The sequence below is a fragment of the Vitis vinifera genome, chromosome 8 (genome assembly GCF_030704535.1).
Source record: "Vitis vinifera cultivar Pinot Noir 40024 chromosome 8, ASM3070453v1".
NCBI lineage: Eukaryota > Viridiplantae > Streptophyta > Magnoliopsida > Vitales > Vitaceae > Vitis > Vitis vinifera.
In genome coordinates, this window is record NC_081812.1 from 10,439,550 (window position 1) to 10,462,681 (window position 23,132).

A 23,132-nucleotide genomic window follows, 5' to 3' on the forward strand; every position below is an offset into this window, starting at 1 on the left:
TATTTTATTTGATTTTTTTATCGTGTTTTTTGAATACCAAACATAATCTTGATAAATAGATGGGTTGAGTCACTATTATATGAATAACTTGATAAAGTGATAATAATTCATTAAACATGTAGCAAAACATGTCGATGCTAATTTGTTAAATAATTATAACTTATTTATTTTAAATATGTAAAATACTAGTTTTAATCTATTTAAAATTTTAAATACACAAAATTCTACTTTCAAAATACTATTTTGCATAATTTTAATTTTTAATTGTTTAATTTTTTTTCAAATTCAAATCTTAATTTGTTTAGTTATTTAATTTTAAAATTTATGAAGTTTTTCTTTAATTAATTAATTAATTTAATTTTAACCTTAAGATATTTATAAGATGAAAGTAAAATATTTCAAATTTGTATAATTTTTGAGAGCCAATATCTGGCCTTGGAATGGATAGGAAAACGTCGTCGTTTTGGTCCCAAGAATCTCTCTATTGGAGCCGAAAACTCAAATTCATCTTGAACGTGCTTTTCCCTCTCATTAGCTTCGCTTTCTTGAGAAAATATACACCAAAGAAATCAGTTCTTGTTCCTCTCTTAGATCTCTCTTACGATATCTACCTTCCTCTCTCTTCTCATCAACTCCATTTCCCGCACTCCTTCTCTTCCCCTCTCTTTCCCACATATTTTCTCATCTGAAAATCGCCCACGGTCATACCCTCCTCCATACCCACCTCTGTTGCCCCATCCGTGTGAAGTCCAGGTCTCAGCGCCGCCATCTTCTTCCACGGCCACCACTGCCGCCATCATACTCAAGGTGGGTTTTTCACCTATGAATCTATAAATTCTGCTTCATCATTTCTCGATGAACAAACCCTAGACTCGTTGAAGGCGATCACTATTATATTATACGTTGATTCAAAAACCCTATATGGTTGCAGAGGACGGTCAAGATTAAATGGGCGATTTTTCTCAAAGTGTTGATGTCGAGAAGCTGATTTCTTACAGCGACGATCTCGTTGAATGTCTCCGGGGCAAGAGGGACATCGACAGCCTGACGCAGTGTCTAGAACATTCTAGTGCTCTTCAATCAAGTTGCGATGCCGATTTCGGTGAAGTGCAGAGCTTGGTCCAAGGTTCGTTGGTCCTTAGTATTTTCACTTTTGATCTGTTTGGTTGCCCTGAAAATTGGAGGAAAATTTCAATTTATGCCGAATATTTCTATTAGGCTCCGTTGAATAATGTAAAATCTAGGTTTAAGATTCTTTTGTTTTTCTTGCATTTTCTGAAGAACCAAGTAGAGAATTACGCATGTTTAAATCTTTGTTTAATTTGCAATCTTGTTTGGAATTTATGGCTAGCTTGCCAGGAAAATGTGTGTTTTATTGACTGGAGCATTGTGGGTGCATTTATGGACTGGAGAGACGGGTGCATATCGAATTCAAAGTGATTGGGTTTATCAATTATTTTCTTGTGGAGCTCTATTGGTTTCTACATATGGAAGTAGGTGCCTAAAAGAACTGTTATTTCAAGTGTGTAATTGAATATTGGCCTTGTGGACTTAGCTGAACAAACATTGTGCTTATGTTATATGCTATAAGAATTTTTGCATTTGCAAGTCCATTGTTGTCTGCTAAGTTAAAATCATGACAACCCTTATACGATGTGATTGGTCTAGGCTTATTGCAATTAACTTCTTATATGCCTGACAAGTTTGTGTTATGATAGGGAAAAGTGTGTTTTCATACAAACATTAAATAAAATTTAAAAAAAAAAAACAAAAACAAAAATGAGAACCCTCTAAAAATAATTTAAATTTCATACATTCTCAATTTAAGGGTGGGGGGTGGTTGCCAATGTGGAAGGTGTAGCTAGGGTTTTGGGTTGTAGAGTAGAGACTCTCCCCACCAATTACCTAGGCATTTCAATAGGGCTCCTTAAGTTAACAAGATAGCTTCATGATTGAGTGGTAGATGAGGTGGAGACTTTTTTTAGGTGATTGCAATCATGGACGATTTGTAGTGATATAGAGGATAAGATGGTTTGGATGAATCTGAAATGTGGCATATTCTCAGTGCATGAAGAAGGATATTAACATTGGATCAACTTAACAAGAGGGGTTGGAGAATTTCGAGTAGATGCTATTTGTGCAAAGGAGAAGAAGAAATGGTCGATTACATCCTCCTCTATTGCTCGAAAGCAGTCATGCCTTGATAGCTGATTTATGCACTTTGGAATAGAGTGGGTGATGCACGCCACAGTGTGAAATGCCTTTTTGAGCTAACATGGATCTTTTGTTACATGCAAAAAGCGTGGAATAGAGTGAGTGATGCACTCCACATGGAATATGAAGAAATCTTGGAAAACTACTCCTTTGTGCTTACTTTAGATCATTTGAAAGGAGAGAAATAAGAGAACATTTGATAACACTACAAAAGTGGGTCAAACAATTAAACAATCCTTTCTATATACTTTTTTGGAATGAATAGTGTATATATGAGACTGCTTCTTGTCCCTGATGGATTTTATTAATTGGTAGAGCTCTAAGGAAGGTGGAGGAAGTTGTTTTTTTTTATGTATATCTATGCTTTTGGGGCCTTCATATATACCCCTGTATGCTTTTGTGCATGCCTTGTTAATATATATGATCTTTGTCTATCAAAAAAAAAAAAAAAAGAGTTATTAGACTAGTAGTTCATACAAGTCCCCAACCTATATGCCAAAGAAAGAAACTATCACAATGTACAAGTATAAATATATATTTGTACAGAATGTTGATATTTGTATATGTGCCCTTTTCCCCATTCTGATGTCCTGTGTACTGTAGTGTATAGCTTCTCTCCCTATTGTTAATAATATTTTCTTGCTTCCTAGTAAAAAAAGTGTATATGTGCCCTTTTTAAAGTTCTATATTTCCAAGTTCATCATGGTTCCCTTCCCTAAGAGAAAATCACTCAAAAAGAAAAAAAAACATTTTAAGCAAGTCTTTACTCTCATCATCCTCAAAATCAACAATGGAAATTTTTAAATGACACATTTTTCAATATTTTTTGCAATGGTAGTTAATTATGTTTAAGTTTCAATGTCCCACTTGCATCTGTAATGAAATGAGTTGTTTTCCACATTGGACACTCTTTCACTTCTTTCCTTCTTGTCAATCATTTCTAGCCATAAAATACTCATTAAACAGTTAAATATGATGTATGGTAATCCTTTTTAATTTTTTAATTTGATTTTTCTCTAAAACAATTGAAAATAGTAGTAGTAGAAAGTGCTTTCACTGCCACATTTTGTGTTGTATGTAATGCATCCATTATCAGACATTGCACTTAAAAATGAGATGCATGCTGGAGATATATAATATTCTTTTTTTTATGTAAAAGAGAACTGACCATATGTAACATTATGTCCTGTAAGTGTTTTATAGCTATGTCCCAAGAGATAAAAGATTTGTGTCTGTTAGACTGTTACTTAAATTGACTCCTTCAAACTAAACAATAAGATGTAATGGGGCACCAACAAAAGAACTTAACTCCTTTGATTGCCAATTTTACTGATCAATTAAAGTATGGATATCCATGATACATGTTAGCATCACTTTGAGGAACAACTATAGAGAAAAGACAAGTTCTTGCAACTTCACAACTTTTATGGCCAATGTACGGTGAAGAAAAAGAATGATCCACTGGTTTGGCATCCCTCTCAGTTCTCACACATATTATGCCAATTTGTGATAACCAAATTCCCACTCATCGAATTGTTCTCAGCCATTGTTCATGCAACTTCAGAGGTATGAATAAGCACCACAGATCAAAACCAGAGTTTAATTTGGTTCACTATGCTGAAATTTTAAAAATGAATTTTTAAGGTTATTCGTTAGGATCCAATCAACCAGGAATTGTTAGCAACAACAAGATGGCAGTGGGAGAATGAGTGTAAAAATTTTGAGTTCCAATCTTAGTGCTAGGGCTCCATCAAGACTGAACTTTCATCTCTCATTAACTAGAGAAGCTAAAAACTTCAGGACTATCTGAGCTTTGTACTTGTTGGAGGTGGTTTTTCGAATATAAGCAATGTGATCTCAAGGGGAATAAAAACATCTTGGGTTTCTTTATTCATTGAGACACATTTGTAATGATGGTATAGATCAATTATCATCTCCTTTTGGAATTGGTTTGCTATGTTTGAAGGTTTCCTGAATGTGCCAACTCTGATGTGAACATCCTTGTACTGTATGGAGTGTTAAAAAGATACATCTGTTCCTTGGCATAGCTTTATGTTCCTTTTGTTCCTTTTTATCCATTCTTATCCTTCTTGATATTTATTTTTTCTCATATAAAAGAAACCTCTCTACAAGAATTGAGTGTGTACAGGCAAGGGAAAATTTAACAAATCTTAAACCCATGCCTGACCATGGCTACATTATTTTATTTGTTAAACATGATTATCCATAAAATGAATAGAAAAGAAAACAAAAGAAAAATGGACCATTTGGTTCAGTACTAGGAATTAACATCACAGAGGTTCTCAATGCTCATATATTGTTCATTGTCATGTAGGTCTTGTTAATACTAATATTATGCAGTTGACAAATTCTCTTATGGAGCAGAGTATCAGAAAAAGATAGATGCTTGCAAGCAGAAAACAGATGAAGCAAAATCTGATGCAGCTACAGATGCAGAAATAAACTTTCTTGAAAAAGAGTTGGAAGGGGAGCTTCAAAGGGAACAGATGCTTAGGGAGGAGCTTAGATGAGTATTTTACACCTTAAATTTGTGACTTTGAGATTCATGCTTTATGTCTCAATGATATTGATTGGTGATTTGTGTCTGTCTATCTTATATGAACACAACCATCATCTATGAGATTAATGATCTAGAGCATCAAAGGGTTTCTGTTGAAGAACGAAATCAGATTGTGACGAAACTCAAACAAGATGATCAGCGAGCAGAGTAAGTATATACATGGAAGGTCTTTTAAAATACTGACACTTTTGCTCTAAGCATATCATTCAAAGTTTGTATGTGTATGTTTGAGATTGGTTGGGTTTGGTTTGTTTTCATTTCTTAATAATCTTGTTTATCCTTAGTCATCTACCTGTATGCACATAGTAACTTTACCTGCAATGTCCAATAGTCTGTTTAACCATCATATGTTGTCGAGACCAATTATTATCACAAGTCAATTTGTGTGATTTTGCATCATCCTCTATACAGGGAACAAAGACCCTTCTCTTGAGAAAGGGCACAGTCTCTAGAAATTTGAGATTAACAGTTTAGTTGCATACTAAAAAATTGATACAATGTTCTTTGGTCTGCAGGAGCAAGCTTTCAATGTATGCTTCCGTCACGAATATCATTCCTAGCTTGGATGATGAGCTTAAAATTTCTGGCCGTATCCTTCTGTCACATACATAATCCATTAATTTTTCTTCCTTTTTGTGTGCCTGTATGTGTGCTAGTGTGGTGTGCATGTGTGTGTATCTTCAGATCTGAATAGGTGGTTCACCATCTGGCAACTGGTACCTCCTCAACCGGATGAACTTCAGATATTGTGGAAAGGAATAAGAAGGTGGTTGAGAAGTTTGAATTTGACCCTGCAAAGTTGTCTGTCTTTGATGCATGCAACCGTATATGGAAGATGATTGATAAGTGAGTGTCTCACATTTCTTTGTTTTATTGTGTAGTTCAGTGTGTTCAGTTCTTTGTTTTATTGGTCTCTTCTACTCGAAGACTTATGTTATCAGATGTAATTTTTATGTTATCAGTATAACACAGAGTAAATAAACTGTCTGATGCTGGTGGTTTAGGAGTGCAGAATGTGGGAGGTTACTTGGCTTAGTTGAAAATGTTTTTTACTCATGTTTCCTCAACTTTGTTTTTGAACTTGTGTTATGTTGTTAACAAATAGCATGATATTTCATATTTATGGAGAATATTAATAATTTACCCTGTGTTAATAATGATTGTGATTTTTAGTAGTTATCACAATTCAAACTAGCAGCTAGCGAGTCTGATGATACTTCGCAATGGTCCGATATGCTTGAGTAATGTGGCTATCAATCCATGACAAGGTTTCCAGCTCATGAACCATTTTCTCAGGCTTGCTTATCTGAATGAACTCATTGTCATGTTTCTAATTAATTCTGTTAAATACTAGCTGATGTTCCATTGGATACGCTGGAAAAGTAATTTTGTAAGCCTTAGTTTGGATAAATTTTAATAATTTTATATAATATCTAAGAACCCTTTGATCGAAAGAATTGAGGTATAATTTTTTTTTATTATTTAAAATTTGAAATTTTTTGAAACTGAGTATAAAGCTATTTTTTTTTATTTTAAAAATGAAACAAAGAAATATATTTACTGCTTATATAATTAAAATATTATCACAGCATTTAGATATTGGAAAAAAGAAAGGTAAAAAATATCATTTATATATTGGAAAAAGAGAAGGAAAAAAGAAAATAAAAATAATTTTAAAATAAACATTTTCTTAAATAAATATAAAAATAAGTGGCGAAAAAAGAAAAGGAAAAACAAAAGACATAAAATTTGATTTTTAAAATAAAAATTGGAAATTTATTTAATTTGATATTAATAAAATGTTTTCTTATAATTAAAATATTAACACAGTAAAAGAAAATAAAAATAAGGGCAGAAAAGAGAAAAGAGATAATGAAAATAAAATTTTGGGTGAAGAAGAGAAAATATTAACACGCACTTTAGACGTTAGAAAAAGGGGGAAAGGACAAAAGGGAAAAGGAATAGAATAAAAATCGCCCACCGTGGGGCTCGAACCCACGACCACAAGGTTAAGAGCCTTGCGCTCTACCAACTGAGCTAGACGGGCTACTCCACAAGAGAAAAGAACTTTTTTTATATTAATTTAAAAATGGATACTTTATAGGAATTTGATTATTTGTTTAAAGGGAAACTCCAGGATCTTTTAAGATTAATCCTTGCCAATGTCCTCAACTCATTACAGGAGATGTTACAGAACAATGATTAAAAATAAAGAAAAAAAAGCTAGCTTGTTGGTCCATGATTGAAAATATATATATAATGTAATTCTTATTATCGCTCAACGTCACCAAGACTTCCTTTATATTCCCCATAATTTTTTCCTTATTTATGAGTACCCTAATTCTCAGCAAGGCTGTCGTAGGTGGGCATTTATAAAAGTGAGAAATTAAGTAAAGTAATAGAGGAATGGCCCAAGTGGAACTTTAGTAACAAGAATTTTGTTTCATGGTAACATAAAAATCAGGCCACACTGCAGAAAGTGGTCCTAGAATTTGGTAAAAAGGAAGGGTTTATTAGGTGGACAATGATGAGGAAAAATTATTCCTAGAAAATAGTAGCATTGTTCGATATCACATCTCTTCCTTTTAAGAGTTTTTCTATTTTTTTATAATTAATAATTATATATATAAAATAAATTTTTATAACTTTTATTTTTTTTCTTTTAGGAGCTTATTTTATTTTTTTGCAATTAATAATCATCTTTTATATTTTTGGAGTTTCTCATGTTTCTATTTTTAGTTTTTTTTTTGCTACATCTATTGTTTTTTAAATTTATAAACCATACATGTACAAATATTATACATTAAAAACTTAATACTTTTTTTTATAAATAAATAAATAAATGATTTTTTTGTTGTTGCTAATCTATCCTTTCATTAATCGTGGTGTTAGCCAAATCCTTTTAACTTAAAAAGTGTTTTTAGAAAAAATTAGGTATTTGATAAAATTTAAGAAACACTTTTAAAAATCTGAAAAATTACTTATAATATTTTTTTGGGAGACATTTTATATGTGATTATTTTAGAAAAAACAAAAATAACACTTAAAAAAACATTTTAAGTGGAAATACTTTGAATAGAATCACGGTAAAATGCACTTTAAATAAGATTAGATATAATTTTATGAATGAAAAACTGTTTTTCAATTGTTTCTATTTTTAGGATTAAATAAATGAGTTGATTAAGATGGTAGTATTCAAATCTTTGCAAATTAAGGGAGGGGTTTATCCTATTAAAGGGGTTTTTGTTCCATCTTTATCCCTTTTGGGAAGGGTTTGATCAATATTCAAATCCCAACTTAGCATCAAAATCCAAGGGATTGTGGAGGGTCAAATTTTCTAGTACTAACTATCAATCATGTTGTGTAAGCCTAGTGGACCAACAATGCTACAATACCGAACACACATTTCAATGGTGGGTGAAGATTAGTCCAATATTCACACCAAAAGCTCTCTAGCCATCAATGCAATGAGTGGCCCATTATCTAGACCAAATTAGTCTTTTCTGGTTTACTTTTATGAATTTTTTGGTCTTGGATTTGGTAAAAATTTTGAAAGTTAAAAGCCTTATATGTAGGCATAAAAAAGAACCCAATGCATGTAAAAGTATCCCAACATGCACGCACAATGCTTTATCAATTATCATTCACCTTGACTAACCGCTCTTTGCCTAAAAAAATTGAATATTTGAGGATAGTGGCTAATTCTTCTAAAAGGAGTAGACGAGCACTCTTGAGCATTAAGTTGCTTTGACAGGTCTATATATCAAATCATGATGTTTACTTTAAACCACTGCCACTCCTTAGTTAGAGACTCAAAAGTATAATATGTCAAAATTTCAAGTGTGAATAAGAAAGGAATTAATAATGATGGTTACTCAAACATTAAAGGAAAATACCAAGTTCCAAAGATATCAAGACCAGGGGTCAAAATCCTTCTCAAAGCTAGTCCACCAACAACCAAAAGTTTCCAACCAAGTTGACCATATCTGTATCAAGTAACTTTTGGATTTCATATATCATATCATTGTGTGTATTTGATCTGGTTGGGCTAGTTTGGTTTAAGAACCAACAAGAAAATACTGAAGGTTTTATGGTTTACACAAGATCCAAAAATTTCTCTAACCCCTTGAAAAATTTAGGCAAAGTACTCCAACTACTTCATGATCGATATCTTGATCCTTAACCTTGATGTTTGATGAGTTTTCCTTGTTTTAAGCTAGTTTTTAGTAATAAACGAGGACAAATAGTGCAAGGACTCTTTTGGAGATCTGAGTAGGAGGATGGAAGGGGTAAGAATGATCAATTGTTCCCAAGAGTGAATGATTAATCATACTGAGCTAGGAGCTAAAGGCAGGGATGATCACCAAAACGATCAATTGTCCTGAGAAAATGCTTGATTGTCCTGACTCAGTGAATGAACGATCAAATACCCTGTATGTACCTAGGTTCTTAATTCTCTTAGTACCAGAGGAATCGCGATCAAAACTGCCACTAGGTGCCCTATAATACTTAGAAAAATTCCATTCCTAATTAGCAACACCAATTCATATATTCATTATTACAAGGGCTTTCATATGACAGAGTAGTAGTATATATAGCACAAGTTATATACTACTCAAGTTGTGTAGATCATCATACTCAATCTCTTCACACTTGACATATATCAAAATACCCCTTAGGCTCTATCATTAATGCAACAAAAAAGCTCTTCCAAGCATTCAATCAATCACCCTGCACTCCCCACAGGGTGCTGCAACAACTGAATCTGAAAAAAAATTTGTTAATAAGGTGAGTTAGCAAAGCTCAATAGGATATAGGTTAAACAAAAACAAAAATTAATTAACGAGTATGATAAGAGTTTAAACCAAAGCCGATAGCACCCCATATCATTACATTAAAGGATCTATAGATGTGCATAGATTAAAAAGGCATTGTAGGTGATAACCATCCATGTATCCATTTTGCCATGTTTTATGTTTTCATGCCACCTTTAAACCATGAACACATAAGACCACTATCAATCTTCCTCACCATGTTCTTGAGTTTCATACCACATATGACCATGGACACATAAGTTGGACTTGTATCTAAGGACATATATCTATGCCCCCTATTACATCCCATGGAGATCTTTGCAAATATTTTTTGGGTCTTTCACCCACAATGTGACTCAGCCTTCAGTAACTGAATTGAAACTGATTGCTTCCAACCAAGAGATTGCCTTAGTTGCAGGTCAGTTTCTCAATAGTTTAAGTTGGGTTGATTATTATCTATGAATCCTCATTTAAACCAGTATAGCATGAGGGTAATACCGTTGCATTCTCGGTCTTTGTTCATAAGATATATACTGTTGTAGTTGGTGGACATATTAATTAGGTTTGAAAACATAGCTTAAATCCAGTGGGCTAAATTTTTATTCTCAACCATCAATCCCACTGGTTTTAGTTACATGTGACACTGCAACTAGCTACTTATCCAAGCTCATCAGTTCACAAAATGAGCATAAACAAAAGAGAAAACTGTGCACAAGCAGGAAAAGACACAGAACTTTCCTTAAAGACAAATTTCGTACAATGATAGACCTGGATCATTATGATTATCATCGGTGTGTACCCCATTACTCATGCTGATCTGCTAATTACAGGGAACCCAAGGATGGGTGTTGACTGGCTTCCCATTCTCTATATCCATAGCAATGTAACAGGATCAGGTAAATTCCTACTGCCCTGCTGGCTTGAAGTAATAGTGCATGCAGTATTAAAATAAAATTTGGAGATGCCTCTCTCAGAATGCTCTTGAGTATTCTATGAACCACATCCATTGTTGAGCTTCACAGTCTTCCCAAGCTGGGAGAAGTCCCTAGCCAAATCTACAGTTCTGTTACAATACCAAAGTGTGCAGTCTCAATGTTTGAAAAGAAACTAGAGGATCTTGTGATTATATGTTCTTTAACAATCCAACAGCTTTTGCAACTTGCAAGTGCAGGGTAATTCCCACCTGTGTTAATATTTCTCACACTTGTGGAAAGGATTTGTGGGATAAATACATTGGATTAAAAGGTTAATTTGAATTAAATTAACCTGGTGTCATAATTTCCATGCTCTGCTGAGAATACCATGAATCGATTTTGAAGACAGAAGAATTTTGGATCAAATAAGACCTTCCTATCTGTGCTCTGGTGCCAAAGATTAACAAGTCCCTGTTGACTTAAAAAATGGTTCCGGACCTCATTTATATTCTTGAAGAGCTTACATGCTTTCCTCATAATTAAAAATATATATGGTATACTGAAAACACAGCTCAGGAGATCTGCTAGATGTGGAGAACTTCCAATTAAGCTTGGTATTGATGAATTGGAAATTGATAAATTTTTCTAACAAAAACAGAAGCAAAGACCAACTCTAGAGAATTGGTACATTTGCATCCTTGGGAGAGACAACAACCATTGTACTGAAGGAATGTGCCCTTACAAGGTTGTCTCACTGAAAATCAGCCAAACATGATCTTAGAACGTCATTTGATTGCACTGCTACACAAATTGAAACACCTAACTACTTACTTCTTGATGAGTTTTAATTACTCAATCTCCCATTATTCCGTTGATCTTCTGGACCATTCTGTGCCTAATCTTTTATTCAGCAGAAAAATTAGTATTAATTTAGTGACTGAAGGTTGAGTTTTATAAATCTGGCTGCACACAAGAAGTTTGGAAGAGTTATCCATTTGTATGTGTATGCATGTAATTCTACCTGTCTGCAGGACTTCCACTCTACAAATTAATTACCATAACAGTGGAGCAGTATTGATCCCTTCTGCATTATCCATTGAACTATCTATGTGTATCAATTCCTTATGCATTATCCACTGAACTAAACCAGATATGTAAGTTGGCCCTGGGGCTTGAACCCACAACCACAGGGTTAAGAGCCTTGCGCTCTACTGACTGAGCTAGATGGGCTTGCTGATGTTAAAAAATCTGTTCTTATCTGCACAAAACTCTAAAATCATCACTTTTTATAGCAATTCCATTGATTGTTTGAAGGTAAACATTATAGGTTGCCTCAAGAGTTTGGTGAATCTGAACCTCTATTGAGTCCTTTACTATGAAAACTGATCCTTCCCTTTTGTTAGCTGTATATATCTGTACATACCATAATTTGGTTGTTTCCTTAGGGATAATACCTTCCTAATTCAGGACTCTCAATTGTATATATAAACAAGTATTATTCATCTAATAAAGACAAGGAATTGAGAATTACCTTGATTCGGTTACATGGTATCAGAGCCACGTTTGGTTCAAGGGAATTTTCTGGGTTTTGGGTTTTGTTCCTAACAATCTGGAACAGTAACCTGTTACGTGTTTGGTCTGGATTGCGTCACCGCCGACCCAGGGAGGAGCGCATTCTTGTTTCCGGAGCGTGGGAGTGCTTGAGGCCGCCGTTTCTTCACCGATTTGACGTCCCGACGTTTCCCATCTCTCGATCTGACTTTCCGACGTGTTCGATCAACTGTCGAGGGATCGCAAAGATTCATCGACGACTGTGGAATCGCTGTCGCCTTCTTCTCAGATCCCGCCACCCTCTCACGCCTTCTCTTCGCCCCGTTCTCCGTCAACGCGGTCTTCACCTCGGCCGGAACCCTAAGCCCCCCACCGAAAACTCAGCACGACGCCTTTCCTCATCGGCAGCACCGTGTTTGCGCTCAAATCCACGCCAGAAATCAAACAGTCGGCGTCGTCCGAGATCATTGAAAGCCCCGGCCTCCATTCTTCTCGGGCCCGACACACGACCCACGTTTGTCAGCAGCCCTGCTCTGTCTCCGGCTCGTGCTGCCGGACCGATCTGAGTTTCTTCGCCCGCCTTGGTCGCCACGACTCACGACTTTCAGGGTGAGAAAGAGAGGGAGTCAAGGGTTTGACGCACGCTTTTGACCCTTTTACCCTTTTGTCACCTTGTAAGAGAGGTATTTGTCTTTTTCTTCTTGGAGTGGTAAATTGCAATTTCTGGTCTGGCTGATTGCTTTGAAGATTAAATTTTATTGTCATGGAAGAGAGTAAGAATTCTGTTGCTGATATAGTGCCTATTGTGTCAAAAATAACTGAACACAAATTAAATGGGTCTAATTATATTGAATGGAACAAGACTATCAAAATTTATTTGAGAAGTGTTGCTAAAGATGACCACTTGACTGAGGAACCTCCTAATGATCACACTAGAAAACTTTGGATGCAAGATGATGCACGGTTATTTCTGCAGATGAAAAACTCTATTAATAGTGATATCGTTGGTCTGCTGAGTCATTGTGAATTTGTTAAAGAGCTAATGGATTATCTTGATTTTCTGTACTCTGGAAAAGGAAATGTATCTCGGATGTATGATGTATGGAATGCTTTTCATTGTCCTGAGAAGGGAGCTAAATCCCTCACTGCATATTTTATGGACTTCAAGAAGGTATATGAGGAATTGAATGCACTTATGCCTTTCAGTCCGGATGTTAGAGTACAACAGGCTCAACGGGAACAGATGGCTGTTATGAGTTTCTTATCCGGTCTCCCATCTGAGTTTGAGACTGCAAAATCTCAGATTCTTTCTGGTTCTGACATTGGTTCCCTTCAGGAAGTTTTCAGTAGAGTCCTACGAACTGAGAATGTCTCATCTTCTCAGCACACCAATGTTCTCATTGCAAAATGCAGAAAATGCAAGAAGGGTGAATAACAGGGGCGGAAACAGGGCATTTGAAAATCGGGGCAATGATTCAAGTACAACAATTGTGTGTTTTTACTGCCATGAGGCTGGCCATACCAAAAAGAACTGCAGGAAATTGCAAAATCGAAATCGGAGAATTCAAACTGCCAATGTTGCTACATCTGATACTGCTACATTTTCAGACTCCTCAAACAAGATCGTCACAATGACAGCAGAGGAGTTTTCTAAATATTCACAGTATCAAGACGCACTGAAAGCATCTACTCCTGTTAGTGCTCTGGCAGAGTCAGGTAAAACATGTCTTGTCTCCTCCTCAAACAAATGGATAATTGATTCAGGTGCCACAGATCATATGACAGGTAATCATAAAACCTTCTCTACCTTCAGAACACATTCTGCTCCTCCTGTTACTGTTGCTGATGGTTCTACCTATGAGATTAAAGGTTCTGGGACTGTGAAACCAACATCTTTTATTACGTTATCTTCTGTGTTAAACTTACCAAATTTGGCCTTTAACCTAATCTCTGTCAGTAAACTTACCAAAAATCTGAATTGTAGTGTCTCATTTTTCCCTGATCATTGTGTGTTTCAGGATCTTATGACGAAACGGACATTTGGTAAAGGACATGTATCTGATGGGCTCTATATTCTTGACGAGTGGGTACCTCGACCAGTTGCTTGTGTCAGTACTGCCTCTCCTGTTGAAGCTCATTGTCGGTTAGGACATCCTTCTCTACCGGTGTTGAAGAAATTATGCCCTCAGTTTGATACTTTACCTTCATTAGATTGTGAGTCGTGTCATTTTGCGAAGCATCATCGTAGTTCTTTAGGCCCAAGGCTTAATAAACGGGCTGAGTCTTTGTTTGAACTAGTACATTCTGATGTTTGGGGTCCGTGTCCTGTTACTTCTCAAACTGGGTTTCGATATTTTGTTACCTTTGTGGATGATTTTTCTCGAATGACTTGGATTTATTTTATGAAGAATCGTTCAGAAGTATTTTCTCATTTTTGTGCCTTCTCTGCTGAGATTAAAACCCAATATGATGTGTCTGTGAAAATATTAAGAAGCGATAATGGAAAAGAATATGTGTCTAACTCATTTCAGAATTACATGAGTCACAATGGGATTCTTCATCAAACATCTTGTGTTGATACTCCTTCTCAGAATGGGGTTGCTGAAAGAAAGAACAGGCATTTACTTGAGACAGCTCGTGCCCTCATGTTCCAGATGAAGGTTCCGAAACAGTTTTGGGCTGATGCAGTTTCCACAGCTTGCTTTCTGATCAACCGTATGCCCACTGTAGTGCTTAAAGGTGATATTCCGTACAAAGTAATACATCCACAGAAATCACTTTTTCCACTGGCCCCAAGAATTTTTGGATGTACATGCTATGTTAGAGATACAAGGCCTTTTGTTACTAAACTTGATCCTAAGGCGTTACAGTGTGTTTTCTTGGGGTACTCAAGACTGCAAAAGGGCTATAGATGTTTCTCGCCTGATCTCAATAAGTATCTAGTATCAACGGATGTTGTGTTTTCAGAAGACACATCATTTTTCTCTTCACCCACGAGTTCTGCAAGTGAGGAGGATGAAGAATGGCTTGTGTATCAAGTGGTTAATTCAAGACCAACTGTTGGGCAATCAAGTGTGGTCGATTCTGATGCATCTCTTGCTCCTTCGGGTCCTGTTGTTCATATTCCTCCTGCTCCAGCCAAACCACCAATTGTTCAGGTGTACTCTCGGCGCCCAGTGACAACCGATACATGTCCTGCACCAGCTCCTTCGTCATCTGATCCTTCCAGTGATCTCGACCTTCCTATTAGCCTTCGGAAAGGTAAACGACACTGCAAATCTATCTATTCCATTGCTAACTTTGTGTCTTATGATCACCTGTCATCTTCCTCCAGTGTCCTTGTAGCCTCTATAGATTCTATTTCCGTACCTAAAACTGTTACAGAGGCCCTGAATCATCCTGGTTGGAAGAATGCAATGCTTGAAGAAATCTGTGCATTGGAGGATAATCATACATGGAAACTTGTCGATTTGCCTCAAGGAAAGAAAGTTGTTGGCTGCAAGTGGGTCTTTGCGGTAAAAGTTAATCCTGATGGCTCTGTGGCACGATTGAAAGCCAGGCTTGTAGCTAGAGGATATGCTCAGACATATGGAGTAGACTATTCTGATACTTTCTCTCCAGTTGCCAAACTCAATTCAGTTCGACTATTTATTTCTATTGTTGCTTCCCAACAGTGGATGATACATCAGTTAGACATCAAGAATGCTTTTCTTCATGGTGATCTAGAGGAAGAGGTCTATCTGGAGCAACCTCCTGGGTTTGTTGCTCAGGGGGAGTATGGGAAGGTTTGTCGTCTGAAAAAAGCTCTCTATGGATTGAAGCAGAGTCCCCGTGCTTGGTTTGGAAAATTCAGTAAGGAGATTCAAGCATTTGGCATGAACAAGAGCGAGAAAGATCACTCCGTTTTCTACAAGAAATCAGCTGCTGGTATCATACTTCTTGTGGTCTATGTCGATGATATAGTTATTACAGGAAATGATCATGCAGGAATCTCTGATCTTAAGACATTCATGCATTCCAAGTTTCATACAAAGGACTTGGGTGAACTGAAGTATTTCCTGGGAATAGAAGTATCAAGGAGCAAGAAAGGGATGTTCTTATCACAAAGGAAGTATGTGCTTGATCTGCTTAAAGAGACCGGTAAGATAGAAGCAAAGCCATGTACTACCCCGATGGTTCCTAATGTACAACTTATGCCAGATGATGGAGATCCCTTCTACAACCCTGAAAGGTATCGGAGAGTGGTTGGGAAGCTGAATTATCTCACCGTGACGCGACCAGATATTGCATATGCAGTAAGTGTTGTTAGTCAGTTCACATCTGCGCCTACAATAAAGCATTGGGCGGCTTTAGAGCAGATTTTGTGCTACCTAAAGAAGGCTCCTGGTCTAGGCATACTATATAGTAGTCAGGGACACACTCGCATTGAGTGTTTTTCTGATGCGGATTGGGCAGGTTCTAAGTTTGATAGAAGATCCACTACAGGTTATTGTGTGTTCTTTGGCGGGAATCTAGTGGCTTGGAAAAGTAAGAAGCAGAGTGTTGTATCCCGTTCGAGTGCAGAATCTGAGTACAGGGCCATGTCATAGGCTACTTGTGAAATCATATGGATACATCAACTCTTATGTGAAGTGGGAATGAAGTGCACAATGCCAGCAAAGCTTTGGTGTGACAATCAAGCCGCTCTTCATATTGCTGCGAACCCAGTCTATCATGAAAGAACCAAACACATTGAGGTCGATTGTCACTTCATTCGTGAAAAGATTGAGGAAAATCTAGTCTCTACTGGCTATGTGAAGACTGGAGAGCAACTTGGGGATATTTTTACAAAAGCTCTAAATGGAACTCGAGTTGAGTACTTTTGTAACAAGCTGGGCATGATCAACATCTATGCTCCAGCTTGAGGGGGAGTGTTAGCTGTATATATCTGTACATACCATAATTTGGTTGTTTCCTTAGGGATAATACCTTCCTAATTCAGGACTCTCAATTGTATATATAAACAAGTATTATTCATCTAATAAAGACAAGGAATTGAGAATTACCTTGATTCGGTTACACCTTTATCCACAATTCATTACAAGGATGCTGCAGAACAATAAGGCTTGTGGCCGCATCCATGTCCTGTTCTCATATGTGTCTCAAAAACTACATCTCTAAGCCTTTCAGAATTGAACTACCCAGCTGGTCCATGGGTGGGGAATAAATAATGTGGTTTCCACCGAGTCACATATTCTATAGATTTCTGCTCAAAATACCAGGATTTCCTATTGCATCCAGCTGTTTCTTATTAACATTTTGCCTAGTTTCAATTCATCAGTTAGTGAAGGGTCAGTTACATAACATATACCCTGGCATACTATTATGTGCCCGAGCATAACATACAGCTATAGAATGATACTGTTATATTAGTTCCATACATTCTATATTAGACTATAGTATATGCATTAATACTTACCACGGTTTCAAAGAAAATTCTGTTTAGTAATGTATTGGTAGTAAACCAGCCATGATTGACACTGCAAAAAGGCAATATGGAGAACATATATAAATCTTAATGAAAGACTTCATGGGGCTTTTGCTGGCCTTGGCATTTTACTACAATGGTTGGCCTTGGATGGAGGTTCTTTGCAAGCCTCAGGCACATGCTTACCTTTGTATGCTTCGCAGACATATCATACAAAATTTTAACGGCCCTGCACTTAGACAAAGACTATACATAGTAGAGTAAATTCTTTTTTTTCTATGAAAGCAAGAAATGGAAAGTATTGTTCTAAATTCTGCCTTATTCCATGAGATCTAGAAGCAGACATATTTTCCAATAGTTGGCATGGATAAGATAACTCCTAAATATAATCTTTTGGATTTGGGTGTTTATTGGTCATAGCCCATGTTCTCTATAATACTCAAAACTGTAATCTATGTAGGGAAGGTCTAAGTTTTCAGAACATTAGTACTTTTATTCAGATAAGCCATACATAATGCATTCATCACTTGTATATGGCATCATTGTTGGGCTTTGTGGAGCCTAGTTTTGTTTGATCCGATTTGACGACCCGACCCGAATAATATTGCATGGCTTTTTAATGGGAGATTTATTGAGGCCTGTTGGGCCCGTTTAACCCATTGTGGAACCACCTTTTTTAATTAGGGTTTTTTAGTATGGTAGGGTTGCCGTGCTATATATATATAGAGAATATTGTAGCCGCTATGTCGTACTCTATATTTTTCCCTGATAATAGTGATATCCCTGCAACTCCGTGGACGTATGCAAATTGCCGAACCACGTAAATACTGTCTTGTGCGTGTGATTGTTTTTCTTTGGCGTGTGTTTTTCTCTAATTTTTTGTTTCTCACGGGTTGGGAATTCGGTTTAATTCCCTACAACTGGTATCAGAGCCTAGGGTTAGGTTTGAGTGGGAGCAATGGCAGAGGAAGCAGGAAAGGCGTCTGGAATAGAAAAGTTTGATGGCACAGACTTTGCGTATTGGAGAATGCAGATTGAAGATTATCTCTATGGGAGGAAATTACATCTGCCTCTTTTGGGGACAAAACCTGAGAGTATGAAGGCTGAGGAATGGGCGCTTCTTGACAGACAGGTTCTAGGAGTTATTAGGTTAACTCTGTCTAGGTCTGTTGCACACAATGTTGTAAAGGAGAAGACCACAGCAGATCTGATGAAGGCTTTGTTCGGTATGTATGAAAAGCCATCCGCAAACAATAAGGTGCATCTAATGAAGAAATTGTTCAATTTGAAGATGGCAGAGAATGCATCAGTAGCACAACATCTGAATGAATTTAATACAATCACAAATCAATTGTCGTCTGTAGAAATTGATTTTGATGATGAGATTCGTGCTCTGATCGTCTTGGCTTTTTTGCCAAACAGTTGGGAGGCAATGAGGATGGCAGTAAGCAATTCTACAGGAAAAGAAGAGCTCAAGTACAATGATATACGAGATTTAATTCTGGCTGAGGAGATTCGCCGAAGAGATGCAGGTGAAACCTCAGGATCTGGTTCTGCCCTAAACCTTGAGACAAGAGGCAGAGGTAATAACAGAAATTCAAATCAGGGTAGATCAAATTCCAGAAATTCTAATCGGAACAGAAGCAAATCTAGATCAAGCCAACAAGTATAATGCTGGAATTGTGGGAAAACAGGTCACTTTAAAAGGCAATGCAAAAGCCCTAAGAAGAAGAATGAAGATGATTCTGCTAATGCTGTAACAGAAGAGGTACATGATGCATTACTTCTTGTAGTAGACAGTCCACTTGATGATTGGGTTTTGGATTCAGGAGCTTTGTTTCATACCACTCCACACCGAGAAATCATACAGAATTATGTTGCAGGTGATTTTGGTAAGGTGTATTTGGCTGATGGTTCAGCCTTGGATGTTGTGGGTCTAGGAGACGTCCGGATATCATTGCCCAATGGGTCTGTTTGGTTACTGGAGAAGGTTCGACAATTTCCTGACCTGAAGAGGAATCTGATTTCTGTTGGACAACTTGATGATGAAGGACATGCAATACTATTTGTTGGTGGTACTTGGAAGGTTACAAAGGGAGCTAGGTTATTGGCTCGTGGAAAGAAGACTGGCACTCTGTATATGACCTCATGTCCAAGAGACACAATTGCAGTTGCTGATGCAAGTACTGATACAAGCCTATGGCACCGCAGACTTGGTCACATGAGTGAGAAAGGGATGAAGATGTTGCTGTCAAAAGGAAAACTACCAGAATTGAAGTCCATTGATTTTGACATGTGTGAAAGTTGCATCTTAGGAAAGCAAAAAAAGGTGAGATTCTTGAAAATTGGCAGGACACCGAAGGCTGAAAAATTGGAACTAGTACACACTGATTTGTGGGGGCCTTCTCTGGTTGCATCCCTAGGAGGTTCAAGGTACTACATCACCTTTATTGATGACTCAAGTAGAAAGGTATGGGTTTATTTTCTGAAAAATAAATCTAATGTATTTGTAACTTTTAAGAAGTGGAAGGCCATTGATTACTACTCAAAACATGCTATTTTGTAGCTTGTAATTAGCTCTTTTAAACACCCTTGAGTAGTAATTATTACCTTTTAACTCAATTAACATATTAGGGACCTTTGCAATCGTTTCTAACAAATGTGTTAAGTTTTGGTGCTTTTTGATAGCTTTATGCTCACCAAAGCAATTTAAGAATGAGGGAGAGCTATTTATAGTTCAGGGCAAAGCTTTTGAAAGCTTAAATTTATGAAGAAATCAAGCTATGGAGCCTCATAATCCTTTGCCTTAGTGGTTCAAAGTATACAAGGAAGAAACAATGGAGAAGAGGAAAACAGGGGATGAAAACAAGGGACACAGCTGTAGTCTTTCATTGCACTTTTGGAGCACTTCCTGAAGTCCATTTTTTACATTCTATATACCATTTCAAAGCTCAGAAATTCAAGAATCTAACGGTTCAAACCATGTATGATTTGGAGCTGAAATGAGAAAGATATGGCCTTCGGAAGACAACTGCATCAGGCTGAGCGAAAATTTCGCACGATGGAAATCAAGGTGCGAAATCCTCAGTCCACTGTGCGAGAATTTCGCACACCTCAAACCAAAGTGCGAAATTGGAACTCAGCGTGCGAAAATTGGATATTTTTGCCGACTCTTTTTCTTCTGATATTTTTGTGTTTAAATTTCCATTTTCTCCTTGTATTCAGCTACTCATGTAATTCCTTAGCTAGGAAGTATCCAAGGAAGGGTAAAATTACCTTCCTATATAATTTCTCTTGTAATCACTGAAAAGATATCTTTCGGGGAGCTTTCTCCAGGAGACCAACTTATGTAACTTAGTGAAATAAAGAGATCTCTTTTGTTTTCTTTTTCTCTCTTCTATTTTCTATTTTCTTGCAAGCCAAACACCCTCTGAGGATGTTTTCCCAGAGGATGAGAGGCTAAACATTTAGTTTCTTGGATTAAAGGAAGCTAGGTGAAAAGTCCAGATTAAAAGGTGGAAAGTTTCCGTGCATTAAATTCAGGTAGTTGGAGTCCATAAATGGTTTTTAAAGCCAAGGTTTTGCCTTAAATCCCTTCGAATCACTTTGACTGGCCAATACATGGTAAGCTTAAGGTCTCTGTGGATGCTTATTGCTAGATCCATATCAGTCCATTAGTTATCATGTACGAGCCATTGGAAAGTGATTCAAGGTGATAGCCCATAGTGTATTAAGCCATTAATGGACCTTGACTACCATCTCTAGTGACTTTTTATGGATTAAAACTTCATTGTCAAACCTATACCGGTTCGGGAAATAACTATAGGTTAAATCCCCAATGCGAGGAGAAAAATCCAGAATTTTCCACTTTGCATCTGGAACTTGAACCTAGCAACCTTTAGCTACAGGAGACTTTCTTTCTTCCACTTTTTACTTAGTTCTATGTGAGTTTAGTTTAAATCACCACTTTCAAAACAATTTTAGTTTCTTTTAAATTTCAAGTTTGTGCTAAAGGAAATCATCAGAATCAATTTCTAATTTAGAGTCTGTCACTGATAGAGTGAAAACCCATCCCTGAGTTCGACCCTAGAACTGCTATACTATAGTAGCTTTGCTACGCCAGTATAAGGTCATAGGTTTTATAAATGTTTTTGATTAAAAGACCCGACTGGGAAATCATGCGAATCAAATGGCGCCATTGCCGGGGATGGTGCCACAATACAGTGATACAACCTTTTAGAGGCTACTTGTGATTTTCATCACAATCAGGGTGAATTCCTTTTTCACTAAATTCATTTTCTTTCATTTTCCTTTTGTTAATTTTATTTTCACTTTTTTTCCTAACTTTAACCTTTTCTCTAGTTTCTTTTTGTTTTTACTATTACAGCAATTGTAACTTGTGCATGCCCTATTGGATTAGGGACCAAGAGGGAAGATTAGTAAGGATTGAGAATCCTCAAGACACAGAGTTGGATATCTGTGTAAACATCATGGACCCTCCACCAGAGGATCAGAATTCTCAACAAGGTCAAGGGGGTAATCCCAATGCATACCTATCCATGAGGGATAGAATGCATCCCCCAAGGATGAGTGCACCCTCATGCATCCTGCCCCCTCTTGAGCAGTTGGTTATAAGACCCCATATTGTACCCCTCCTACCAACTTTCCATGGAATGGAGAGTGAGAATCCATATTCTCACATCAAGGAGTTTGAGGAGGTGTGTAATACCTTTAGAGAGGGAGGAGCTTCAATAGACTTGATGAGACTCAAGCTATTCCCTTTCACTTTGAAGGACAAAGCAAAAATATGGCTTAATTCTTTAAGGCCAAGGAGCATAAGGAATTGGGTTGATCTTCAAGCTGAATTTTTGAAGAAATATTTCCCCACCCATAGGACTAATGGGTTGAAGAGACAAATCTCAAACTTTTCTGCAAAAGAAAATGAGAAGTTCCATGAGTGTTGGGAAAGGTATATGGAGGCCATCAATGCTTGTCCTCATCATGGTTTTGATACATGGCTCTTAGTGAGCTATTTTTATGATGGAATGTCTTCTTCCATGAAGCAAATTCTTGAAACCATGTGTGGGGGAGATTTTATGAGTAAGAATCCTGAAGAGGCCATGGACTTTTTAAGTTATGTGGCTGAGGTGTCAAGAGGATGGGATGAACCCAACTCAAGAGAGAAAGGAAAGTTTCCCTCTCAACAAACCCAAAATCCAAAGGCTGGAATGTACATGTTGAGTGAAGACGTGGACATGAAAGCTAAGGTGGCAACAATAGCAAGGAGGTTGGAAGAACTTGAGTTGAAAAAGATGCATGAAGTCCAAGCTATTTCCGAGACTCAAGCCCATGTCATGCCATGCACCATTTGCCAATCATGTGATCATGTGGTAGATGAGTGCCCAACCATGCCAGCCGTGAGAGAAATGTTAGGTGATCAAGTGAATGTTGTGGGGCAATTTAGGCCTAACACCAATGCACCCTATGGTAACACCTATAATTCAAGCTGGAGAAACCACCCAAATTTCTCTTGGAAACCAAGACCACCTCCATACCAACCCCAAGCCCAAACCCAAGCACCTCAACAAACC

General features: G+C 37.1%; 1 protein-coding gene and 1 non-coding gene across 3 annotated transcripts; one reads left to right on the top strand and one right to left on the bottom strand.

The window, feature by feature from the left end:
- The first annotated feature begins 458 nt into the window (after positions 1 to 458).
- Positions 459 to 5,862, top strand: LOC100247080 (kinetochore protein SPC24 homolog). Of its 2 annotated transcripts, none has more exons than XM_010655097.3 (6): positions 459 to 807; positions 932 to 1,126; positions 4,576 to 4,741; positions 4,841 to 4,942; positions 5,311 to 5,384; positions 5,539 to 5,862. In XM_010655097.3, exons 2-6 carry the CDS (start codon positions 949 to 951, stop codon positions 5,643 to 5,645), a joined length of 627 nt encoding a protein of 208 aa, XP_010653399.1. In that variant the 5' UTR covers positions 459 to 807; positions 932 to 948; the 3' UTR covers positions 5,646 to 5,862. The 2 variants fall into 2 exon arrangements, with proteins under 2 accessions (XP_010653399.1, XP_002268627.1); XM_002268591.5 differs by having other exon boundaries at positions 465 to 807; positions 4,600 to 4,741.
- Positions 5,863 to 6,769: 907 nt separating this feature from the next.
- Positions 6,770 to 6,842, bottom strand: TRNAK-CUU (transfer RNA lysine (anticodon CUU)). Its single transcript has one exon. It is a non-coding gene; the product is annotated as a tRNA-Lys (tRNA).
- Between the last annotated feature and the right edge of the window lie 16,290 nt (positions 6,843 to 23,132).

Bases quoted from the DNA above. Each gene is read 5' to 3' on its own strand.
- LOC100247080 (XM_010655097.3), top strand. From the start codon at position 949: ATGGGCGATTTTTCTCAAAGTGTTGATGTCGAGAAGCTGATTTCTTAC. The intron at 1,127-4,575 runs GTTCGTTGGTCC...AATATTATGCAG, and splicing joins AGTGCAGAGCTTGGTCCAAG to TTGACAAATTCTCTTATGGA. The intron at 5,385-5,538 runs GTATCCTTCTGT...GATGAACTTCAG, and splicing joins TGAGCTTAAAATTTCTGGCC to ATATTGTGGAAAGGAATAAG.